This window comes from Phodopus roborovskii, unplaced genomic scaffold (assembly GCF_943737965.1).
Source record: "Phodopus roborovskii unplaced genomic scaffold, PHOROB, whole genome shotgun sequence".
In the NCBI taxonomy this organism is placed as follows: Eukaryota; Metazoa; Chordata; class Mammalia; order Rodentia; family Cricetidae; genus Phodopus; species Phodopus roborovskii.
In genome coordinates, this window is record NW_026125459.1 from 49262 (window position 1) to 75100 (window position 25839).

The 25839-nt window shown below is 42.8% G+C and overlaps 1 protein-coding gene across 1 annotated transcript in view; it reads right to left on the reverse strand.

Annotated features, from left to right (window-relative positions):
- Positions 1-25839, reverse strand: part of LOC127215508 (A disintegrin and metalloproteinase with thrombospondin motifs 17-like) — a gene marked incomplete at both ends in the record, with an annotated part of 123364 nt that overhangs the window by 47601 nt on the left and 49924 nt on the right. Inside the window, 2 exons of the mRNA XM_051175927.1 lie at positions 4187-4344; positions 4994-5077. Of these exons, the coding sequence (XP_051031884.1) occupies positions 4187-4344; positions 4994-5077 (242 nt within the window). The remainder of the gene's footprint in view (positions 1-4186; positions 4345-4993; positions 5078-25839) is intronic.

The window sequence follows — 25839 nt, forward strand, 5'->3', positions numbered from 1 at the left end:
CAAAGCAGCCATGATTCATTTACCTTAAAATATATAAATAAGTAAATCCTAAAACTGGCCCGATACAAGCACAGGTATGACGGCAGCTGGCAGCCCTGGTCCCAGCTGGCCTCCCCTGGCTGACACTACATTTCCACTGTGGCATTCACTATCCTCCATTACTTCTTTTGCCTTAGTCATGTCCACTCACAGCAAATTTGGTGCACCAGTTACACTGGGAACAATATCATGGCTTGTCCTTCTCCTTCCATTCCATCCATCACCATCTGTGTGTGCATTATTCAACTGAATCCCCAGTGGGTGTGTGTTAAGGAGCAAATCCCACATGTGTACATCCCTCAGCCTACTGCCGCTAGACATGGATCCTGAAGATGCAACTGGCCCACTCACACCCACAGGCTGGGCTTCTGGAGGTTAAAGGTTCTGTTTGACATCTCGATGCACAGATTCCCAGGTATGGGCTGACGACTGAGCATCTTGGGACAGAGTCATCTCTCAGAGCACACTGGGCATCCTGCAGGGGAAATGACAGGGCAGGTGGCATGGATTGGAGTAAAAGCTAGAAGGTGTGATGACAGACAAAGTGGGAAGGCATCAAAGCCAGTGTATCTGCCACTCAATGGGCTTTGCCTCTGGACACGTCTAAGTTTTTCATAAGAAATAAATATATTTTGAGCTGTCAAGGCTGCAAGTATACATTGTGAAATGACCAAATCTAGCTAATAAAAATGTCCACCACATTTGATACTAGTTTAAGGGTTTGAGGTTTTTTTGGAGGGTTTGCTTGTTGGTGAGAATACTTAAAACCCACTTGCACAGCGATCTTCACTGCGAATTGTACAATAAATACCTAGAACTCAGAGAGAAAAATAAAAGCTTTTAGGAAGACCAACTCTTGTGGAAAAAAATTTTAATCTCCTTATTATCATGATTTTACCCCCAAGCCAATCCATTTTTGTGGAAATCAAGTGGGCCTCACATCCTAAGTTGTCAGAGCAAGCCTCCTGTCCTCACATTGCAGAGCTTCCCTGATTGCTGAACAGTAAGCAGAATGGGCAGAGAGAAAACTGACTGTGGGGTGCTGAGGATTGGGACTTGCATAGATATCCCAGCAAGACCCTCAGCCAGGCCTGCATGCTTGCTCGTTTGGGTGTCTCCCTGGCATTCTCTATAGAAGCACCGGGCTGCGCTGGGGGAGAAACGCTATGTGCCTGTTTTCCCAGGTTAAGCACAGAACCAGAGATAGGTAAAGCCACTCGGGCTGGATCCCTGTCTTCTGTGTTGCCTTCGTTGGCCTCCAGCCACAGTGCACATGGTGGCTGTCTACAGCCTGGACACACACAGCTGCAGAAAAGCTGACTGCCTCTGCTAGCCATGATGTCATGTTCACATCCTCTCTGTAGCAGCTGGTGTTCAGGAGAACAGCTCCCAGGCTTAGCCACAGCCCAAAACAGAGAGAGAAAAGGGAAATCCTCACACTGGCCAGATTCGAGGCTAGAATATAGGGGTGCTGTCCCTTCAACAATGCCTGGCCTCTGAGATTTCCTATTAGACAGAAAGGATAGCTTTCAAGAGTAGCCACTGCCTTGTATTCCATTTCCTTGCAGAACACTGGCTATCATCTCAAGCACAGGAACTGCAGCCCTGGCTTCAAGTTATCCACCAGGCTTCTCAGCAGGCTCCTTTTCCACCCACCCCAGTGATGCTGCTGAGTCAACATTTGTAAGGACATCCTCTAGGGATATGGCTGAGCAGTGATTCATCCACTGAGCTGCTCTACAGAATCAAGTACAAGAGCTTAAACAACCCTGGGGTATCATCCTGAAATAGAGAAAATGTGCCCCTAGGCAGGTGTGTGTTATGGTGTGTGTGTGTGTGTGTGTGTGTGTGTGTGTGTGTGTGTGTGTGTGTGGCTCACTCAGCCATTTGCATAGCGGGGCAGAAGATGATATGTGGGTGTTCCTTAATTTCTCTCTACTTCAGTCTTTTGAGACAGGGAAACTGAACCTTACCAATTGTACTACAGAAGCAAGCCACCAAGACCCCACCTGATCCTACAGTCTCTATCACACAAGTAAGTGCTGGAATAACAGACATGTGCTACCTTACTTGTACTGCCTGGTTTTGTGTCAACTTGACACAAGCTAGAGTCATCAGAGAGGAAGGAGCTTCAGCTGAGGAAATGTCTCCATCAGATCCAGCTGTAAGACATTTTCTCATTTAGTCATTGATGAGGGAGTGCCCAGCCCATGGTGGGTGGTGCCATCCCTCTGCTGATGGTCCTGGCTTCTAAAAGAAAGCAGACTGAGCAAAGCCTTGAGAAGCTAGCCAGTAAGCAGCTCCCCTCCAAAGCCTCTGCATCAGCTCCGCCTCCAGGATCCTTCCCATTTTGAGTTCCTGTCCTGACTTCCTTCAGTGATGAAGCCAAATAAACCCTTTCCTCCCCAACTAGTTTTTTGGTCCTGGTGTTTTGTTGCAGCAACAGACATCCTAACTAGACACTTGGCTATTTGTGGTTTTTATAAATGACCTAACCCAGAAGTTTTGCCAACTCTGATTTTGATGACATTTATTTTCTCTGGGGGAAAAAGTGCTTTTCATTTCCAAAACAAGGCCCCTTCCAAGCACTTTCTCTCTCCCTTCTGGAGGTCTCCCTATAGCTTCTAGGCAAATGATGCATTGTATATTTGAAACTGATGAGTCCATTTGCAATATTCTCATCTCTTACTGACATGTTCATTAACTTCTCATGAAAGCAAATAGCAGGAATGTGAAAAGCATTTTTAAATATGGTGTCAGGAGGGGAATCCCCCTAAGTTAATAAAATCTTTAATAAACCACAGAATTCTTAAGTTTTATATTGTTTATAAAAAACCACTTTCAAAGTAGGGACACTTGAAGTTTAGCTGAAAATTCCAATTCTGGAGTTGTTTAAAACAAGCTCTTCTTTAGGAAGGATTTTAGAGCTAATTTAATTATGCCTAATTAATTTCATGCAGGAAGCTAATCATAATAATTTATGGTTGTGCATAAACATAGCTCCACTAGACTCCTGCTCACTTACCAAGTATCATCCACTCTCAAAATCATTGAACCCCAGGCAGCCACCTCTCTGGTCTCTGCCTCACCTGTACTGGAATTACAAGCTCCCCTCCCCCACCCCTTTTTCCGTGTGTGTGTGTGTGTGTGTGTGTGTGTGTGTGTGTGTGTGTGTGTGTAAGCATGTACATACATGTGTGTTTATGTATGTCTGCACGTGCATGCTAGAATTGTGTCCTTAGAACAGAGATGGTTAAATGCCTATTAATGTGACTTTATTTTTGATGGGGACATTGCAGGGATAGTCCAGTTAAGCAGCGGTCACAAGCTGGCTGGCGGTGGTCTACACCTTTAATCTCAGCACTCGGGAGTCAGAGACAGGCAGTTTTCTGACCTGTTAGAGCAACCTAGTTTACAGAGCTAGTTTCAGTGTCTTGAAAAATAAAACAACTGAAATAAGTGTTCACAAAAGGTTAAGATAGGTCCTACTCCAAAGAGTGGGGTCCTCTTAAGAGGACAATCTGGACACGGGACAATCTAGACATGGAAAGAAGCATGGAGAGAAGGCTATTGTGGAAGGGAAACTCAAATGAGGTGTCCACAAGCCAAAGCTTGTCGAGGGTGGCAATAGCCACCAGAACTCAGAAAATAAGGAATGGTCCTCCTCATAAGGACCTGGGGAGAGTGAAGACTTATCCATATCTCAATTTTTGAATATGTAGGGGATAAATTTCATCATTTAGGGTCACCTGCTTTTGGTCAGCAGGTATGGTACCATCGCAATGCAGTTGGCTTGTGATGTCAGAGGCCACCCTGGGTCTCTGCTATGTAGTTCTGGGCCCTTGTTCTGGAAGGATAACCCCAGTTCTGCAGTCAGGAATGAACCTTTACCCATGATTCAAACAGTTTTTGCCTGAATTCCATGAGCATCCAGAAGATTGAGTTTTCTGAGGGGATCCCACTGTCCTGTGGACAGCATGTCATGCAAGGCTGTGTAGGTTGCCCATGGACCCACCTAGAATTCTTCCATAGACAACTCATAGCATCCACTCTTCTCCCTACCAAGTTGCCCAAGTTAGTCGGCAGCATCCACAAACCATGCCAGCACCTCTCTTGCTCACCAGATCCAAGCTGGCCCCAGGCTTACCTGGTCACAAACACAGCAGCATCCACAGAAGGTGAATCATCCTTCCCTCCTGGTACTTGGTTATTGCCAAGGTACTGTGCACCCCCATACTCCTCATTCTGCCAGTGACAGAAGCTCTCCAGGGACCGCTCACCATGGTGCCCGATGGATAACTTGGCCTAAAAGAAATAGAAGGGTAGTCAGAGAAAGTGTCATCTAGGAAGCCAAAGTTGCCACCCAGACTTTATTGTGGATGGTATATGCTCCTGAAGACAGAATTCGATGACTCTCTGCCCTGAGATAAAAGCCTAGAACCAAAGGATGCTCAGGAGGTCTCAAGACCATTTATCCATGAGTTCAATGATGACTGTCATTAAAGCAAAGCAACCTACTTCTCAGAAACACAACAGGCTACAACATCCAGTGCACTCCCTGCTTCCTTCATCTTCTTGTAGGTAGCACTGGCTTGAAGGGAGGCACTCAGTTGAAATAGCAAAAACAAGGATATGCTCAGTCCCAACAGGGCAGGAGCTCCAGGAACAAAGACATTTCTGAGACCTCCTGCAGCTTTCCACCTGTGTGAAAGCCAAATGCCAGACTTTCCAGGAACAGGGGAAGTGTGTGAGCCTCTGGCTCAGCATTCCCTTGAGATTCTAAGCCTCCTGCATAACTCCCAAAGACTCTCCTCTCTCACAATGGTGCCATCTTCAAAGCCAGGAAGGTGAACAAGCCAGTTTGCCTGAAGCTCTCCCTAGCAGTCACAGTCAGGGGAAACTTCCAAACTCATTAAGTTCTCAGGGTGCACTGAAGGCACCTACAGAGACTCACCGGGCGTTGTCGCAGCAGGACCAGCTTGGTAACTTGAATGTTAACTTTAATCCCAAGGCTCTGGTGCTGAAACATGTTGTACACCTATTAACAGAGAAAAATAAAGATATAAATATCATTCTTCACATACAGCAGTGTTCTGGATGGTGGCTTGTAACAGGAAAACAAGATACTAAATAAAGACTAAAGAAATCTGCATAAACTATGGATGTTAGATTAGGTATTAGTCAATATTGATCTATAGCTTGTTAATATACTGTATAAACACAAGATGCTAAAAATATGGAAAGTTGTGCATGTGAACTCTATACTACCTGCTCAATTTTTCTATACCTTTAAAACTGTTCCAAAATACAGTCTTAATTTTAAAAACTGAGATGCAGTTTGTATTCTTCTAGTATGAGAAAAACTAAAAATAGTAATTACATGTAACTCAAATTTCAGTATCAATAAAGTCTGATTTAATGAAAAATATATATGAGAATATTTTTTAGATTCTATAAAGGTGTTCTAGCCTAGAGGTGGTGGCACATGCCTTTAATCCCAGCACTTGGGAGGTAGAAGCAGGTGATCTCTATGTTTGAGGGCAGCCTGATCTATAGAACAAGTTCCAGGGCAGCCAGGGCTACACAGAGGAACCCTAACACAAAAAACATAAACAAAAACAAACAAGGTTTTTTGAGACCAAAAATCCTCAGTAAAGGTGAACCCAGGGCCAGATAGAGCTGAGCAGGTGAAGGTGTTCACTGCACAAGCCTGACGACCCACATTCAAGCACCAGAACTCACATTAACCCCCACTACCCCCCCCCAAAAAAAAAAAACCCAGATGCAGCATCGAACAACTGAAATCCCTGCTCTCCAGCAAGGAGATGGCAGGTACAGACAAAAGTAGCACTGAGGCCAGTTAGCCTGCAGGGTTCAGTGACGCAGAAACAAGAAGACAGACCCTGCTTCAACAAGGTAGAAGGGAAGAAGCAAATGGAAGTTGTCTTCTGATCTCCACACATGATTTTGGCACAAACATGCCTGTATTCACACAAACATGATGCATACACACACACACACACACACACACACACAATTAAAAGAGAGTTCATATCACCCCCATTGTATATAATAGAAAGTTCTAGAATCACACACACGGGCATATGTATATTACATCCAAAGGGAATATACAGCACAGGTGCTGGGGAGACGACTGAGCAGTGATCCACTTGTTGGTCTTCCAGATGACCTAAATTCGGTTCCCAGCACACATGTCAGATAGCACACAACTGTATGTAACTCCAGTTCCAATCTGAATGAAGCATTCTTCTGGCCTCTGCAAGCATTCACACATACATGACATACACATACATGCTCACAAGTGAAAATAAAACTTTGAAACGTACAGCATGGGTGATTTTTAAACAAAGAAATGGGTGTTAGGTAATTCTGGCAGAAAAGTCAAAACTTCAACCTCAGATTTTCATTCAGAAGGACCAAAGGCAAAGGGGAGACAGACACTTGCAACTTCACAGCCTGTGCCATCTTTAACCCTGTCTACCATTCATAAAAGTTGGCATCTGTATCTTTCCCACTGATTAAACGGGCTCTTGTAGGTGAAGGCATCCATTAAAGATTCGGAGCCTATTAGCAATGCCCTGACTCAAAGCCAGGCTCATCTAGTCAAAATGTCCATCTCTAGCTGTGTTCCTCTAAGTCCTCATTCTAACCAAAGGCCTACCATCAAAGCACATCATAGTGACAGAAAGGTGCACGCTCCTCTCAAGTCCTCCCTCTGTGGCCATTTGGTGTCCCCCAAATACACACACATAAAGGTTTGTCTCCTAGTGAGAAGCCTTTAGGTGCTGGAGAAGGGTTGTGAGTCCCCAAGCTTGTTCTCTGTCTTTTAGCATCAACATTTGCCACACCACCGTCATCCCGTGCCTTTGCCAGACTCCAAAGTAGTGGGTGTGTGGGAATCCGACCTGAGCCTCCCAATCTGTGAGCTCAATAGAACTTTTGTCTATAAAGTTCTTGTTTTAGGTATTTTGTCATGGTGGCACAGACTGACTTAGGTACAAATATGCCTCTAGCCAGGAGGACCGACTATTAAGGGTTTCAACATCGAGCAGTCCTAGGAGGTCTTCTGAGAGGAAGAATGAAAGGAAAAGCTGTAAGGCAGAGGAAGCGGGGTTCACATGAGTGAAGGCGCACTGCACTGCAGGTGAGGACCCAGCAAAGGCTGGGCCCTGAGAGCTTTGATGGGCAGTATAAGGGTGGTCATAAATGTAGGATATGGAGGGAACAGGGGTGAGGACTTCCTTAATACTCCTCTTGGATTGAGCTCATAGATAACCCAGAAGGGGATTTCATACCAACAGCATTAAAACTTTCTCTCCCTCATGCTGCTGGTCTCCTCTCAACTCAGCAGTAGCCGACAGTGATGGCCTCCTCAAGCGGCAAAGCCAGGGTCTGTTCAGGCCAAGTGCAGCTGCCTATCCAGAGGACAGTGGACCTGTAAACTAGGCAAGCACAGGCTGTAGGTAACTGTGACAGAATTAGCTGTGTCACAGCTTTGACCTTATGCACTGAAAGCTGCTATTATGGTTAAATAAGAATCTATCTTTGTGTAACTTAATATTCTCTCCCACAAGAGAAAGAAGAGGGGAGGTACCCTCCAGCTCTGTTCTTAGTCCCCATTCCAAAGTGTCTTATCCTCAAGTACAACAGCTGTCCTTTTTTATGCTGGACCATCCATCCCTAAGCCAACTCTGAAGTCGGTTCTTCATTATCTATTCCTGACCCTAGGGAAAGAGGAGATCATACAATTTTTCCTTCTTTGGATATTTCCAGAACCTCCCAATGGCTCTAATACAATATTTTTCTGAAATACCCAGCATGAGGATTGGGCCTCAAGTGGTATACAGCAGTTCCAAACATGAAAATTCCAAAGAAAGAAAGCTTGTTGTTATAAAAGAAAAATAATCAGTTGCACAGGGCTTTGTCACAAGGGGCTGTTTAAGTAGTGTGTTTGGAGTTCAGGTGTAGCTCAATGAGACAGCAAAGACGTAATACACAGGGGGTCCTGGGTTCTGTCTCAACATCTAAATATAAAATAATTAAGTGCACAATACTTGTAATACTATGTCAGCCAAGCCAAGACATTCAGGAATATCATGGGTTTAAAGAAATAACATGCAGGCTGACAAGGTGGCTCAGCTCATGACCTGAGTTTGAACCCTGGGACCCAGACAGTGGAATGTGAGAATGGACACCTGCAACTTGTCCTTTGATTTCTACATTTGTACTGTAGTGTGGATATATGTGTGTCGTGCACACAATAAAATAAAATGTAAAAAAGTTACAATATAAAGAATTTGAAGTCAGATATGGTGAGTGTACTGGCTAGTCTTATGTCAACTTGGCACAGCTAGAATTATCTGAGAGAAGGGGACTTCAGGGGAGAAGATGCCTCCATGAGATCCAGCTGTAAGGCATTTTCTCAATTGGCGATTGATGGGGGAGGGCCCAGCCCTTTGTGGGTGGTGCCATCCCTGGATTGGTAGTCCTGGGTTCTATAAGAAAGCAGACTGAGCAAGCCGTGAGGAGAAAGCCAGTAAGCAGCACCCTCCATGACCTCTGAATCAACTCCTGCCTCCAGGTTCCTGCCCTGTTTGAGTTCCTGTCCTGACTTCCTTCGGTGATGAATAGCAATATGGAAGTGTATGTTGGGTAAACCCTTTCCTCCCCGACTTCTTTTAGTCATGGTATTTCATCATAGCAATAGTAACTCTAAGATAGTGGGGTTCATGCCTGTAATCCCAGTATTTAGGAGACAGAGGCAGAGGAGTTACAAGTTGGAGATATGCCTGGTCTTCACAACAAGTTCCAGGCCAGACTGGGCTAGAGCATGTTACCATGTCTCAATTTTTTTTAAATGCTTAAGTAAAATAGTAATGTGACAATGCACTTCTCAGTGGTGTTCTGGTCTGCCACATCAGCAGAGAATGCTGAACCCATAGGCTTCGATATGAGCCCCAAGCAGAAGACAGGGCAAGTGCCTGAGTTAGAATCACCCACTGGCTCCTCGACACTACTATGTGCATACTGTGCCCCAAGACTTGCTTGCTTCCCTTGGGATGAATGTACAAAAATATGACATGAGATGAAAGAAAAACAAAAAACATAAAACAGCCTCATGCTCTGATGCTCTGAGGGTTGGGGGGAGGGAAAACAGAGAAAATGATCTAAACAGGAAATGGATATACAGTGTCAGTTCTAGAAGATGAGGTCTTCCTGGATGCTGGTTACACAAAAGGGAAATGTACTTAATGTTACACTTACACATGGCCATGATAATAAATTCAATGGTTTGTCAATTAAAAGTAAAATTCATTCTTAAAATGTTCATGCCCTGAATGGTGGTTTGAGTGAGAAATGCCCTCCAGTGACTTTGGCATTTGAATACTTGGCCCCCATTGGTGGCCCTATTTGGATAGGTTTAGAGGAATGGCCTTGCTGGAGGAAAGGCACCATCAGGAGTGGGCTCTGAGGTTTCAAAGACCATACACCATTTGAAGTTCTCTCTCTCTTGCTTCCTGGTGATGGTTTGAGACGTGAGCCCTCAGCTCCCAGGTTCCAGCCACAGCCCCCATGCCTGCCTGCCGCCATAGTTCCCTGCCATGATGGTAATGCGATCTTAGTCCCCTGGAACCATAAGCCCCCAACAAACCCTTCCTTCCGTATGTCGCCTTGGTCATGGTGTTTTATCACAATGAAGAAATTGAACTATTACACCACCATTGACTAGTAAGAACAGATGGCATTTTCCCCGTGCGATGCAGGCATTCTGATTCTAGGGAACAGCTAGCTAGCAGAGTTCAACCACCACAGCGCAGAGCACCCTGTCACCTGCTATTGGCAGCTATTTACTCACAGAGCTCCACAGGATACAGAGTAAGGCAGAATGAAAATGGGAGATCCCTTCAGGTCAGGGAAGTCAGATGAACAAACCACAGTGCAAACCTGAGACATGCAAGCAAAATGCTCTGTCTCTTTCCCATGGAAATTCATGCTCAGGAGAAGTCCAGAAGGCTACAGTGCCTTATGCTCAGGGAGACACCTGGCTAGGCCAGGAGCAGTGCAGCCAATTGTCTGGAAAGTCTGTCCCTAGTGTCCAACTCTGGCTATGGTCCAGTAAGTATTCAGAGCCCTGGCTGCCTTTGTCACATTCCCTTGGCAGCCTGAGCCAAGCAGGTAGACTGGCTGCCAACAGCATACTGTGGCTCTCCAAGCTGGGTGACTTGGGGACACAGCAATGGTGGCTATGGCAGGCAGAGACCAGAAGAAGGGGTGAGAGATTAAGACAGATGGGGGTAGGGTGGGTGGGCAGGTGATGGTCATCACACATGGTAGGATTTTCACAAAGTTGTCACTAGGGTGAGCCAGAGTCTGCCCGGAGTCCTACCCTGCCCCATTTAGACCTCACCCCAAAAAGTAAGAGCTAAATTTACTAAATTCACAGCAACTTTAAGGGGGCCCCAGGCATAAGTTGGAAATGCATAGTCTGGAGTCCCCAGACTCCCTGAAACAGAGACTAGCTATGTATGTGTTGAAGGAGTCTCCCAGGGCTTCTGGGATATGCTGAAGGGGTAAGAACCAACAAGCGCTCTAACACTGCAATGCCTTTGGGGGTGACCACAGAGAGACTCATTGTCTGTTTCATATGGTAATAAAGTGAAATTGATGTCATTTTCCTCCAAACAGCTTGCCTGGATGGTCTCGGGTTTTCATACCACTCCACGGTTGTTAAGGAAGCGGAGAGCAACCAAAACTCTGCCGAGTGGCCCTGCTTTCCAACTTGTCTGCCCAGCCACAGTGTCTCTGGTGCCACACCACCTGTTTCTGTCTGCAATTTTTACCTTAAAACATTCCTGCTCTGGTGTCACCCGAGGACCCCCACCCAAGAAGAACCAAATCACATATGCACAAAAGGCTCTACAGTACATGAGGGAAAGCCACAGCAGCCTGCTGCACACCCCTGGGCAGTGAGGTCATTTTGGACATCTGTCCCAGAGGTAATTTCTGCACAGTCTCTAGGAACACAGAGCCAGGAGCAGGACTCATGCCCCCAGCTAAGACAAGAAAAGGCTGCTTTTATTTATTACAGCACTGGGGATTAAGTATATAAGGTGAACTGACCCACATTCCAGCTACAGAAGTATTAATTATCATTATTATCATTTTAAAAGTTAGTTTCTACACAGCCCAGGTTTGCATCCTACCTCAGCCTCCCAGGTACTAGGTGTGTGCCAGTGTGCCTGGATCAGTAGCATCTCAAAAACACTAATCAGTCCATACCACTCTTCTTTTTAGACCTGTTGGCAGTGACAACACTACACGCACACACATGCAAATACACACACACACACACACACACACACACAGAGAGAGAGAGAGAGAGAGAGAGAGAGAGAGAGAGAGAGGGAGAGAGAGGGAGAGAGAGGGAGAGAGAGGGAGAGAAAGAGAGAGCACACACCCCTTCCCTCGTGCCCAGGCAGCAAGAGCAATCTGGCCATAGTTTACCAACCCCTCCCTTCTGTTGGCGTCACATATTAGCTCACTGCCACCCTTTGGAAGAGGAGCTACCCCCTGGAAGAGGTACCCAGTCACTTGCTCTCATATGGTTCAGTGTGTGTCAGTTCCCACACTCTAGGTTCCCTTTTCACTGACTATTGGATAGTTAGTATCTCCGGCTCCTCCTGCTAAGACCTGTGGGGATAGTGCATGCCAATGATCCCTGCTGAACACAGAACTGGGCAGCAAGGTCCCTTGCTTTTGGTGCAAATAGAATCAATGCGTATCTTTTATCTTGATAGTAAAATCCATATAGGGTACAGCCTATAATTTCTACCATGCTTACATGCACAGTTCAGTGTCATTGTGTACATTCACACTATTGGACAGACACCTCCACCATCTGCCTCCAGAACTTAAATACCCTGTAAAATAAAACCCTGTCCCCATTAAACACTTAACCCCCACCCCATTTCCCAGGTCCCCAAGCAATCACCATTCTATACTCTGTCTCCATAAATCTGATGACCCTAGATATCAGAAATAAATGGGATCATTTGCTACTTGCCCTTTGTGATTGGCTTTTTTCATTGAGCATGGTGTCCTTTAGGGTCATCCATTTAACAGAACATGTCCAAATGTCCTTCTTTTAAAACTTGAATATAATAATCCATTTTGTGTATGTCTGGTGCATTCATCTCTCGGTGGGCACTTCGGTGCTTCCACTCTCCGCTATGGGAATGATGCTACCATGAACCCCCTTCTGCACCCTACTCAGATTTGTGTCTTTGTGTACAGACAAGGATTCTGCCTGCTAGAAGCCTCCAGAGAAGACACAGGCTCTTGAATTCCACCTGCACTCTGATTCCTGAAGGAGAGGAACACGGGCAGCAGGAGATGTCCCCAGGACAAAGGCGTGGCAGCAGGGATCCAACAGCAGACTGAAGCATCCAGCAGTGTGGACCAGCCTGGTTCCTGACATACATACCCTTGGCCTTGACTTCTCCTGCAGCCTGCCCTGCCCTAATCCTCTCCCCCACAAACCTTCTCAAATTCTCAACTGGTGGTCCCACTCTCCTTTTGATCCTGGATAACCCCTATACCTCTAACACACGATTCCTCTCTTATCCCCCGCAACCCCAACAAATAAAATACAAGGAGCCACGTTCCCTGTACCAGGTTTCATAAAGCTCCTTGCTTCCCATCTGGAAAGCAAGCCCACATTGCCCAAATCTGTTTCTCCTAGGTGTCTCTCATCTCCAACATCCACACCAGCTTCTGCTGCAACAGGGTGCAGGGCAGAGGTGGCTCCTGGCAGCCAGGTATCCACTTTTAACCTTGCTTGACTTCATCCTCTGCCATGCTTCTTAAAACAAGACAAAACAAAACAAAAACCCAAACAAACAAAAACAAAAAACAGGTGTACTAAAGGGAGACTTTTCATTGCACATGACTGCCTGGTGGCCGTGGGAAGTGGGTAGATAATATAATCACATATATGTGGACTACATATGTGAGTCACTTCCTACTGGGCTGTAAATACAACATAAATCCCTGTGCTGTGACTGGGATGTACAAAAGGCTTTTCAGAGCAAATGATTCAAGGAATTAGAAAATTGCCCCCAGATCCCCTAGCTCTTTCGTTCCTGTCTCTCCAGACTCACACTTAGTCCGAAGGAGCCCCTCCTCCCACCCTGCCTCCATTGCCTGGGATCTGCCTCTTGGTGTGGACCCAGAGTTCCCCTGGATCTTTCCCGTCTCACCCTCAGCCTTCCTCCTAACCCATCTCCATTTGTTTGTCTCAGCCACCAAACCACAGAAGCACTCCTTAACAGGGACTCCCACAGCAATCACACTTGCCTAGGATCCAGAGCAGGCAAGAACAACCCAGACCATCCACTCAACTAAAGGCAAGAGAAGATAGAACCACCAAAACCCATGTCAATCATCATAACCCAGGTGCCCAGATCCCAGCTCAAAAACCCAAATGTGAACACTCAAGACAATATGCCTCCTCCAGAAGCAAGAGACCCCAATGCAGAGAACCTTAGCTGAAGCAGTAGGCAAGGACTTTAAACTTTGAAAATATTCAAAGACCTTAAGAGAAAATATGAACACATGTCTTACCATGGAAATACAAACAGCTGGATGAAATAATAAAAATGTTTCAAGGAGAACTTAATAGAGAGACAGAGAGAGACACACAGAGAGAGAGACAGAGAGAATAAATAAAGAAAACCCAAATTGAAAGAAAACTGGAAATAAAAACCTCAAAACTTCAAAACTTTGGAGGAAAGTCTCACCAACAGATTACAAAACATAAGTTCAGGCATAAAACATCTAGAAAATCTGAAATACTATGGAAAGACCAAACCTATGGCCAGAGAGGGAGGAGAAAATCCCAGGTCAAAGCACAGAAAGCCAAAGCAAGATCAAATAATCAACTAAAACAGATCTTTGATCCACAAGGAGACAGAATCAGTAATTAAAAGTCCCCAAGCAGAAAAAAGGCCAGGGCCAGAGGGATTTAGCACAAAATTCTACCAGACCTTCAAAGAAAAACTAATGCCAATGCTCTTAAAATTACTCTGCAAAATAAAAACTGAAAGAATATGTTTTTCTAATTCTTTTTACAAAGCTACTATTTTCCTGATACCAAAGCCACACAAAGGCCAAACCAAAAAAAAAAAAAAAAGAAAAAGAAAATTATACACCAATATCCCTTATGAAAATAGATGCAAAGATTCTCAGTAAAATATTTGGGAACTAAATCCAAGAACACATCAAGAAGATCTCCTGCCATGATCAAGTTGGCTTCATCCCAGAGATTCAGGGATGATCCAACACATATAAATCAATAAATGTAATTCACAACATAAACAAATTGAAAGACAAAATTCATATGATCATCTCATTAGATTTTGAAAAGGCCTTCGACAAAATAGAGCACCCTTCATGATAAAAGTCCTGGAGAGACTGGGAATATAAGGGAAATACAACACAATAAAGGCAGCTTATCATTTTATATGTTACAGAAAGATTCCTGATTTATGAACTTTTTTAACTTTCTTTTTATTTATTCTTAGTATCTTTCATATCATGCCTCCCAATCCCACCCATCTCCCTGTCTCCCCGGAATAAAACAAAATAAAATTTAAGAGAAGAAAGAGGGGAGGGAGAAAGGGAGAATCTCGTCATGGGAGCTGCAGTGTGACACAGTGAGCTACATGGTAAATCCCTTTATCCATACATCTTTACGTGCAGGCGTTCATTGCAAAGAATCAATGGTCTGGTTCATGGTCTCTGGTCTCTGCTACACCATTCACACTAGATCTTCACTGGACTCTGGACATCCTGTTGCTGCCCAGTGTCATAGAGATGCTACAGCCCTGGTCCAAAGGACTGACTTTCCCCTAACGCCCACCCTGTGATCCAGCTGAACACAGATGGGGTGGATGTTGTGGTGGAGCAACACTTAACCCTGGTTCTGGGCCTAGGTTGTTGCAGGTTTAGCATTGCCCAGGGTAGTTCATCCCTTGGCGCTGTGAGCAAGGGGTGGGGCCAGTTTTCCAGCTCCTATCCTCAAGGTTGGTTCTCCCACACCAACACCTTCACTGCCAGCTCTATTGTGTTATTCAGGTGAGGTACGGGAGCAATCAATAACTCTATTGCCCTTATGACCTCAGGGCCAGCTCCCCAACCTGCCTCAGGCATTGCCAGGCAGGGGTGGAGGCATCCCTCCCCTACCCATGCCACCACATGACAGATTAGTAACAGGGAAATCTCTCCCATGCTCATAACTTCAGGGCTGGATCAACCACACTTCTGCCAACAAGGTCAGCTCTACTACGCTACCCAGGTGAGGGACAGGGTCCACTTTCCTTAATGCTGCAGCTAGTAAGGGGGGAGGGTCAATTTGTTTATCTGTTGTAGGCAGTGAGGGGAGAGGGGTAAGGGGCTGCATCTCTCCCCAACTCACACCACCACAGGACAGACAGCTCTCCCATGCTCACAACTTTTAACTCATCCACACCTCTGCCAACAGGGTTGGCTCTATTGTGCTGCTCAGGCGAGGTGCAAGGACCGCTCTCCAGATGGTTGCTGCTAGTGGGTAGACAGATCTCCTGTTTTTTATGGCCTCAGAGCCAGCTCCCCAACCTGCCTCAGGAGTTGATGAGTGGAGGTGAGGGGTAGGGGGTTAAGGTAGGATGTTAAATCTCTCCTACCCATGCCAAATAAAGGTAATTTATAGCAAGCTCACAGCCAATATAATCTAAATGAAGAGGGGCCCAAAACACTTCTCCTAAAATTGGGAACAAGATAAAGATGTCCATTCTCTCCATAGGTACTCAAGGTGATATAAAAAGGAAGGGAAAAGTCAAAGTGTCTTTATTTGCAGATGGTAAGATAGTATACATAAGTGACCCCAACAATTCCACTGGGAAGCTCATAGCTGAAAAACACTTTCAGCAAAAGTAGCTGGATCCAAAATTAACTCACAAAAATCAGTAGCCTTTCTGTACACAAACAACAAACATATTAAGAAATAAATCATGGAAATGGTACTTTTCACAATAGCCTCAGTGTGTGTGTGTGTGTGTGTGTGTGTGTGTGTGTGTGTGTGTTTGAGATAACTCTAATCAAGCAAGTGAAAGACTTGTATAATAAAAACTTTAAGACGCTGAAGGAAATTAGAGAAATCACCAAAAGATGAAAAGATCCCCTATGTTCATTGGTAGAATTGGTAGGACTGATATTGTAAAAGAAGCTGTCCTACCAAAATCAACTTACAAATTCAATGCAATCCCCATAAAAGTTCCAACCTAATTCTATACAAAAATTTGAAAGATGACCTTCAACTTCATATGGAAACATACCCAGGATAACTAAAGCAATCCTAAATAACAAAAGAACCTTTGGAGATATCACCATCCTAGATTTCAGGTTGTACTACAGAGCTATTGTAATAAAATCAACATGGTACTGGCATAAGAACAGACAAATTGACCTTTGAATTAAAGATATAACTCTACACACCTACAGATACATGATTTTAACAAAGAAGCAAAAACAAGCAAACAAACAAAAAGCCCATAATGCCAGAGAAAAGACAGCATCTTTAATAAATGGTGCTGGTCAAACTGGATGGCTGAATGTAGAAGCAAATAGATTCATATCTATCATCCTGCATCTCAACTTCAAATGGATCACAGACCTCAACTTAAAACCAGATCCCCTAAATCTGAAACAAAAGAACATGGGAAATAAGCTGGAACCCAAGAGCACAAGAAAGGATTTCCGAACCAGACACGGGATATCAATAGCACAAAGATCAACAACTAATAAATGAGTCGTCATAAAGTTGAAATCTTCTGTACAGTAAAGGACACCACCATTCAGGTAAAGTAGCACCCTATAAAATAGGGAAAGACCTTAACCAATTATACATCTGATAAAGCATTAGTATCTAGATCATATAAACAACTGAAAAAAAACTGAACATTAAGGAAATAACTCAGTTTAAAAGTGAGGTATAGAACTAATCAGAGTTCTCAAAAATATGAAACATAAGTGACTGAGGAAAACAAAGAAATATTCAACATCCTTAGTCATCAGGGAAGTACAAATTAAAACTACTCTGAGATTTCATATTATAGCCAGTCAAAAACTGGGGAGGATTTGGAGAGAGAGAACACTCATCCGTTGCTCGTGGGTATGCCACTATGAAAATCTGTGTGGCTGTTCCTCAAAAATATGGTAATAAACATCTTCCTTAAGATGCAGTTATACCACTCCTGGGTACGTACCTAGGACTCTACATCCTATTACAGAGACACCTGCTCATCCATGTTCATTGCTGATCTATTTATAATAACCAGAAATTGGAAACAGCCTAGATATCTTTCAACTGATGAATGGATAATTAAAATGTGTCATTGTGGTACACAATGGAATAGTACTCAGCTCTTAAGAAGAAAACAAAATTACGATCTTTGCAGGTAAGTGGATAGAGCTAGAAAGAAAAAAAAAATCATCCTGAGTTAGATAACCCAGACCCCAAAAGACAAATATTGTATGCTTTCTTATATGTTGATGCTAGCTGTTAAGCTTCCAAAATGTGTGCTACAACCTGAATTACTACAGAGGTTAGTTATCTAGTAAGGTAACTGGCAGAAGAAAAGGATTTCCCAAGGAAATAGAATATAGGGAAAAATAGGAGAATTAAATGGAGGTGGGGAATGGGAAACAAAGGTAAGGGAGAGAATGCTAGGAAGGACAATCAATACTAAAGAGCATTTTAAAAACCATATGGAAACCTACTACTATGGAAGATTCCTAAGGTATATACATATATTAAAGGAACCTAATTATAGCCTACAAACAACAGAGGAGACTATACCCCAGCTAGACATCTTATGCCACCAAGAAAAACCTTCAGTCCCAGGAACAGAGTATATCTTGTTGAGCTGTTGCTCAAAGGGGCCCTGTGGAAACTCCCAAACATCACAGCTATCACTGAGGCACTGGTTACTCTCTACAATCTGATGATAAGGCCCTATTGTTTAATAGAACGCTGAGTCACACCATGGAACATTAAGAAGTAAGCTGGTGCTTAACTGGAAGCTTCATTCTACTGACTAGTCTTCATGCTGCCAGAAGGAACCCTGCACGATACTGAAAAGGAAGGGTAAGCATCATTATCACCGGGCTACAAGCCCTGCAGCCTACCACACTGATGTGCTTTTGAGATATACTGGTGTAATAGTGGCACAAAAATTAGAGGAGTAACCAACCATTCTCTGATGGAATGAATTTAAAGCCCACTCCATGAGATGGAACCCATATCCGACACTGTTAAAGTGTAGTTAATGGCACTACAAACATAATGTTATTATTCTGTTAAAGAAACAGCAATAAAATGACTCCCAATGCCATAGTACTGTGTTTATAGACTTGCATCATAGATGCTTCTTTCTAAATGGGAATTAACACACAATTGTCTACAACTGGATAGTGTACAAAGAATGGGAATCTTTGAACAGTCTGTCCTAAATAGGACATCTTCATCAAATTCTTCCTATCAAGACTCAGGGATCTATATGGAATAGGAGGTGGAATGGATGACTCCAGAGAAACAGTGTCGTCCAGATAACAAGACTGACACACACAGGAACTCACAGAGACTATGGCAGCATTCACAAGAACTTTGTGCAGGGGTCTCAGACCCAATGGGGTCCCAGCACTGAGATAGACACAGGGCCCCACCCCTCACTAAGAAGCTATCTGAAATTGATACCTACTGGCAAAGGGAAAATCAGTTTTCTTCATTGAAGTCTCACTGGGTAAAGAAACTACACTCCAGCTCAGAAACCAAATTGGAATAGATGGCCAATGTGAAATATGCTCAGTATTTTTATGAATTTTTTGTTTTACTTTGCTGTTTTGGTTTTTTTTTTTTTTTTAATCTCACTGGTCTTGCTTATTTTGATTTTCATTTTTGTGTTTTCTGTTTTACTTTTTTTTCTTGTTTTTGTTTGCTTTAAAGTTGAGATAGATGAAGAATAATAACGTCAGGTGGGTAAGGAGGTGAGAGGCTCTACATCTGGGAGGAATGGGGTAGGGGGAAACGTGAACAAAATATATTTTATGAAAAGAATTAAAAAAATATGAAAATTGAGGAGAAAAAAGATTAAGTCCAGCTTTGTCCTGATTGCTCCAAGCTTTGTGTCATTGAGAAGGCAATGAATGTTCAGGGAAAAAAATATATGTGCATATACATACATACATACATACATAGTCAGTATTTGTTAACATGACTTCAGTATTAAGTCATTGGCAAAGGATATTGCTCTGAGGCACCAGTCACTAGGTCCTGTATTCACAGACTTGCAGATGTCCTGGACCACCTTCACGAGGACCAGGCAGTGAGTAACGGGGAAGGTGCACAAACAATCCTATCCTGGGGTGCTTATGACAGTTACTGGGGGGACACTAGATAAGCAGGATGGGCATTTTAAAGCACAGCATCCAGTGGCATTAAACACATTCACACTGGTCTGCAGCCTTCCCCAGAGTCCATCCCTAGGATTTTCTCTACTTATAAAACTAAAAGTCTGCCCCCATTAAATACTGTCATCCTATTACTCTCTAGCATCCCACTATTCTACATTCTGACTCTGAGTGTCACTACTCTGGGTACCAAATAAAAATTGACTCATACAGCTCTTGTCTTTTTGTGGTTGCCCTGCTTCACTCAGCATATGTCCTTAAGGGTCATCTGTATTACACTTGTGTTTCATAATGTTTTTCCTTTAAAGGATTTACTTTTTTAAAAAAAGAAGTATTTTTTATCTTACATGTATGAATGTTTGCCTATATGTATGTTTGTACACTATGAGTGCCTGGTGCCCACAGGGGCCAAATGAGGCATCATCTCCCCCCTGAAACAGGAATTATAGATAGCTGTGAGCTTCCATGTGGATGTTGGATATTCAATCTGGGTCCTCTGCAAGAGCAGCCAATGTTATTAACCGCTGAAGCATCATCACACAAGCTCCATGTTTCCTCCCACTTAAAGGCTGATACCTTAATATACACATATGGCACATATGTCTATCTGCTCAGGCATCATTGCATGCTTGGGTTGCTTACACCTTTGGGCTACTGTGAATAACACTACCATAAACACAGATGTCCAAGTATCTCTCCATGTCTTTGGTTTTTCAAAAGCTGAATTGCCAGATCATAAGTAGGCTTGTCTCATTTTTGAGAACTGTCCTATTTCTCACAGCAGCTGTACTATTTCACATCCCCAGATGATCTTCTTCCTCTATACCCTCACAGATGCTTGCTCAGTTTTGCTTTTGCATATGTGTCTGTTAACTTTATAGTAGATCCCATTCAGTGAGGAAGTATCTCACTGTGGATTTGACTTCCATTTTCCTATTGGTGATTGGTGCTAAGCATCTTTCCACATATTTGTTAGCTATTTAAATCTTTCCCAAAAACATCTATTCAAATACTTTTCAAATCTTAAAGCCAATTTTTTTTTCTGTTGTTGGCACTATTGTTCAATTTTAGAAGACTATGTTCTCAATATTATCTGATAAATGATTTGCAAATATTTCTCCCATTCTGTGGGTTGCCCTTTTATCATGTTAATGGGGTCTTTTGATGCACAAGAATTTTTGATTGTGCTGAAATCTAACATGTCTATTTTTCCTTTTTCTGTCGTCTGTGCCTTTGACATATCCTAGAAATTGCTGCCAAGTTGAATATAATGACCTCCCCTCCTTCCTCTTCCCTCTATGTGTTTAGGAGTTTTAGTTCTTAAATTCAGCATATTTTACATTTTGTACATGCTGTCACAGGGGACTCTGATTTTACTCTTTAGCCTGTGGGTGCCCCCATCCCCCCTATTAGCATCTGTGTCAAAAACATATATTAATGTCAACTTCTGGGTTCTTGCTTTTTCCACCTGCCTCAAGGTAATAATACTAGAGAAGTGTTTTGCTTTCTTTCTTTCTTTCTTTTTTTTTTAACTCTGAAGAAAATCTGAGGTCAGGAAGCATGACTCTCTACCTTTGTTCTTTTTCATTTCATATTCCATATGGATTTCAGGATTATTTTTCTAAAAACCCCCAGTCATCAAGGAATTCACAGAAACAGCATCTGTAGATTGTTTTAGGTAACACTGATAATGTGACTGTCTTTAAATCTATCCCATAGCTTCATACCCATCTCCTCTTTGACCTCTGCCACCAATGTTTCATGACTTTCACTGACTGTGTTAATATTCAGTATTTGGTTACTTGGATACTGTTGTAAATAGGACTTTCCTCTAAATTTCCTTCCCAAGTTGTGGATTCTGGGTTTGCACTGCTTCTTTGCTGTTTATTGGTGATCACACAAACACACACACAACACACACACACACACACACACACACACACACACACACAAGTGACCTTCATGGTTTCCTCTAGTGAACACCACATCACCTGTGAACAGATACCATTCTGTTCCTACTTAGGTGGCTTTTATGTATTTATTTATTTATTTTGTGCTTAACTTCTCTTGCTAAAGCTTCTAGCACTAAGCAAAATGAACATGGCAACATTGAGCATCTCTGCCTTGCTTCATAGGGGAAAGGCTTTCCACAATCTACCACCAAGCACTATGTCAGCCAAGAGATGTTCATTTATGGCTCTAATGATAATGAGATCATTTGATTTTGTTCTTTTTATGTTTTATTGTAAAATAGTATTGAATTTTGCAAAAATTCCTTTTCTGCGTTTATTGAAATAATTATTAATTTCTCCCTTTGCTTGTCTGGGTTTTGCCTTGTGAGTCTGGGTATGATGTACAGGGGCACAGGGTATCTGCCCACAGAGACCCAAGAAGGAGTGTCAAGAATTGGATAGCTGCCCGACAATAGAGTTACTATTTTTACAGCTTTTCTGAATGGCAAGGACCACCAGTCCAAGCTATTTTTCTCTACAATCCAAGGAAGCTAAGGAGCTAGCTGCTTCAACCCTGGAAGCCCAGAGAATATAGTGTGGAGAGACAGATGGGCTCTGTGGACCTGTTGCTGCTTGCTGTCCCTAGGGAAGCTGGGCAATGATGGGGGCCCAATCCCAGCCACAATCCCGTCCCTTCCTCCAGGCTTACCAGGTATCTCACCAGCTCAGAGTCCCTATTCCACAATGGCTATGGGCAAGAAGTACATCTGGGAATTTCACAAACTAGGACTCAGAGGACTGAAAAAGGGGAGTGGTGGTGGTAGAGGGTGATCTTATTTAAAACAAGACAGTGTCTGGGGTTGAACTGGTTTCCCTGTATTGTGACCAGCATGACATGAGTTGAGCCTTCACACAGGAGTCTGAACCCTGACTGATTTGCTTTTGGCTTCCAGCAGCCCTGGAATCACACACATAGACAATTTGTAGAAACAAACATCATCATACCATATTGTTTACACAATGCAATTTCCCTTAACGAGCTGTAGATTTCCTCAGAAAACCTCAGGATCCAAATGGAAAGTGTGTGGCCCCCAACACCAGGACTGTGAACCGCTGACAACCTAGAGTAAGCTGCTACTGGAATGAAAGCAAGACTAGGACCTCTCTGCCCCCCCACCCCGTCCTACAGTCTTTATGCCCCATGAAGGATGGCAGGTGAGGTCATACAGAGTAATATTCCACCCTTACCCAGCTGTGATTAAAGAGATTCCTATAAAAGCAAATATCAATGCCTTACGACTACTGGCCCCTCTGCTGGTGCTCCAGGCTCCTGCTGGAGATCCACCTATCCCTGAGGGACCACCATGAGTCCATGCCTGTCTGATCTTTGATCCAATCATCGGGCCTCTGCTGTAGGATCACCCTGAATCCCCACCTGCCTGATCTTTGACCCCCATCACCAGGACCCTGCCTGAGGAAAGACCTCCTAGAGAGCTTGGACCACCCAGAGCTACAGACATCCAATTCCTGACCCACCTAAGCCCACTGGGAGAGTAGAGAGAGAGAGAGAGCCCACCTACAACCACTAGAAGAAGCGATAGTAAGATGGCAATACAAGAAAACACCTAACAATAGAAAGACAGGCATGACACCACCAGAATCTAGTGACTCTACACCAACTAGACCTGAACACACCAAAGCAGATGAAGCAGAAGAGAATGACTTAAAAAATATCTTCATGAAAATGATAGAGGCCATCAAAGACAATATGAGAAAATCCCTTAAAGAAATGGAAGAAAAAACAAATACAAAACTGGAAGAAATAGAGGAAAGGACCACTCAAAAAATGCAATAAATGAACAAAAGTAAGGAAAGCCAAGAAGAAAAAAAAAAAAAAAAAACCAGTTGAAGGAAACAACTCAAACAGTTCAAGACATGAAACCTGAAATAGAGGCAATAAAGAAAACACAAACTGAGGGAATGCTGGAAATAGAAAAACTGGGCAAACAATCAGGAACTACAGATTCAAGCATAACCAACAAAATACAAGAGATGGAAAAGAGAATCTCAGGCGCTGAAGATAAACTAGAGGAAATAGATTCATTGACCAAAGAAAATATTAAATCCAACAAATCCTTAACACAAAACATCCAGGAAATGTGGGACACTGTGAAAAGGCCAAACCTAAGAATAATAGGCATAGGAAGGCAAAGAAGCCCAGCTCAAAGGTGACAAAAACATATTCAAGAAAATCATTGAAGAAAACTTCCCCAATCTTAAGAAGGATATGCCCATGAAAGTACAAGAAGCATACCAAACACCAAATAGACTGGACCAAAGAAAAAGGACCCCTTGACACATAATAATCAAAACACCTAACATACAGAATAAAGAAAGAATATTAAGAGCAGTGAAGGAAAAAGGCCAGGTAACATATAAAGGCAGACTTATCAAAATTACACCTGAATTCTCCATGGAAACTCTCAAGGACAGAAAGTCCTGGATAGATGTTCTACAAGTACTAAGACTCCATGGATGCCAGCCCAGACTACTATACCCAACAAAACTCTCAATCACTATAAATGGAGAAAACAAGATATTTAATGACAAAGCCAGATTTTTCACAATATATATCCACAAATCCAGCCCTACAGAAAGTTTTGGAAGGAAAATTCCAACCCAAGGAAGTTAACTATGCCAGAACCCAAGGGTAAAGCAGGGCAAATATATTCACAATACCACCCCCAACAACAAATCTAAAACCAACAAGCATTAACAATCAATGATTCTTACTTTCCCTCAACATTAATAGTCTTAACTTGCCTATAAAAAGACACAGGCTAACAGAATGGATATGAAGACAGAATCCATCCTTCTGCTGTATACAAGAAACACATCTAAGCTTCAAAGACAAGACATTACCTCAGGATAAAGGGTTGGGAAAAGAACTTACACTCAAATGGACCCAAATAGCAAGCAGGTGTAGCTATCCTAATATCTAACAGGTTAGACTTCAAACCACAATCAATCAAAAGAGATGAAGACAACAGTCATTTTGTATTCATCACAGGAGAAATCCAACAGAACAAAATCTCAATTCAGAACATCTATGCCCCAAATACAAAGGCACCCACATTTGTAAAAGAAATGCTACTAAAACTCAAAGCTCACATAAAACCTCACACACTCATAGTGAGAGACTTCAACACCCCACTCTCACTGCTAGACAGGACCACCAGTCAGAAACTTAACAATGAAACAAAAGAACTAACAGAACTTATGTCTCAATTGGGTTTAACAGACATCTATAGAACATTCCATTCAAACACAAAACAATATACCTTCTCTGCTCCTCATGGAACCTTCTCTAAAATCAACCACATACTAGGCAACATAACAAACTTGAACAGACACAAAAAAATTGGAATAGTCCCCTGTATCTTATCAGACCACCATGATTTAAAGTTGGAATTCAAAAATAACACCAATCGCAGAAACCCTACAAATTCATGGATACTGAACAATATTCAATTGCACCATACCTGGGTCAAAGAAGAAATAAAAACAGAAACTAAGGAATTCCTAAAATTCAATGAGAATGAGGACACAGCATACCCGAACTTATGGGACACCTTGAAAAAAGTGTTACAAGGGAAGTTCATTGAGGATAGCCTCATTAGAGAATTAACAGCACAACTGAAAGCCTTAGAACATAAAGAAGCAAACTCACCCTGGAGGACTAGATGCCAGGAAATAAACAATTTGAGGGCTGAAATCAATAAAGTAGAAACCATGAAAACAATACCAAAAAAAAAAAAAAAAAAAAAAAATCAATGCAACAAAGAGTTGTTTTTTTTTTTTTTTTTTGAGAAAATCAACAAGATAGACAAACCTTTACCTAAACTAACCAAAAAAAAAGCAGACAGAGAACATGCAAATTAACAAAATCAGAAACAAAAAGGGGACATAACATTGGACACTTAGGAAATCCAGACAATTTTCAGGTCACACTTTGAAAACCTGTACTCCACAAAATTTGAAAATTCAAAAGAAATGAACAAATTTCTGGATAGATATCACTTACGAAAATTAAATCAAGAACAAATACACAACTTATATAGACCTATAAACCCAAATGAAATAGCAGCAGTCATCGAAAGCCTTCCAACCAAAAAAAGCCCAGGGCCAGATGGCTTCAGTGCAGAATTCTATCAGAAATTCAAGGAAGAACTAATACCAATACTCCTCAAATTGTTCCACACAATAGAAGCAGAAGGTTCATTACCAAACTCTTTTTACGAGGCCACAATTACCTTGATAC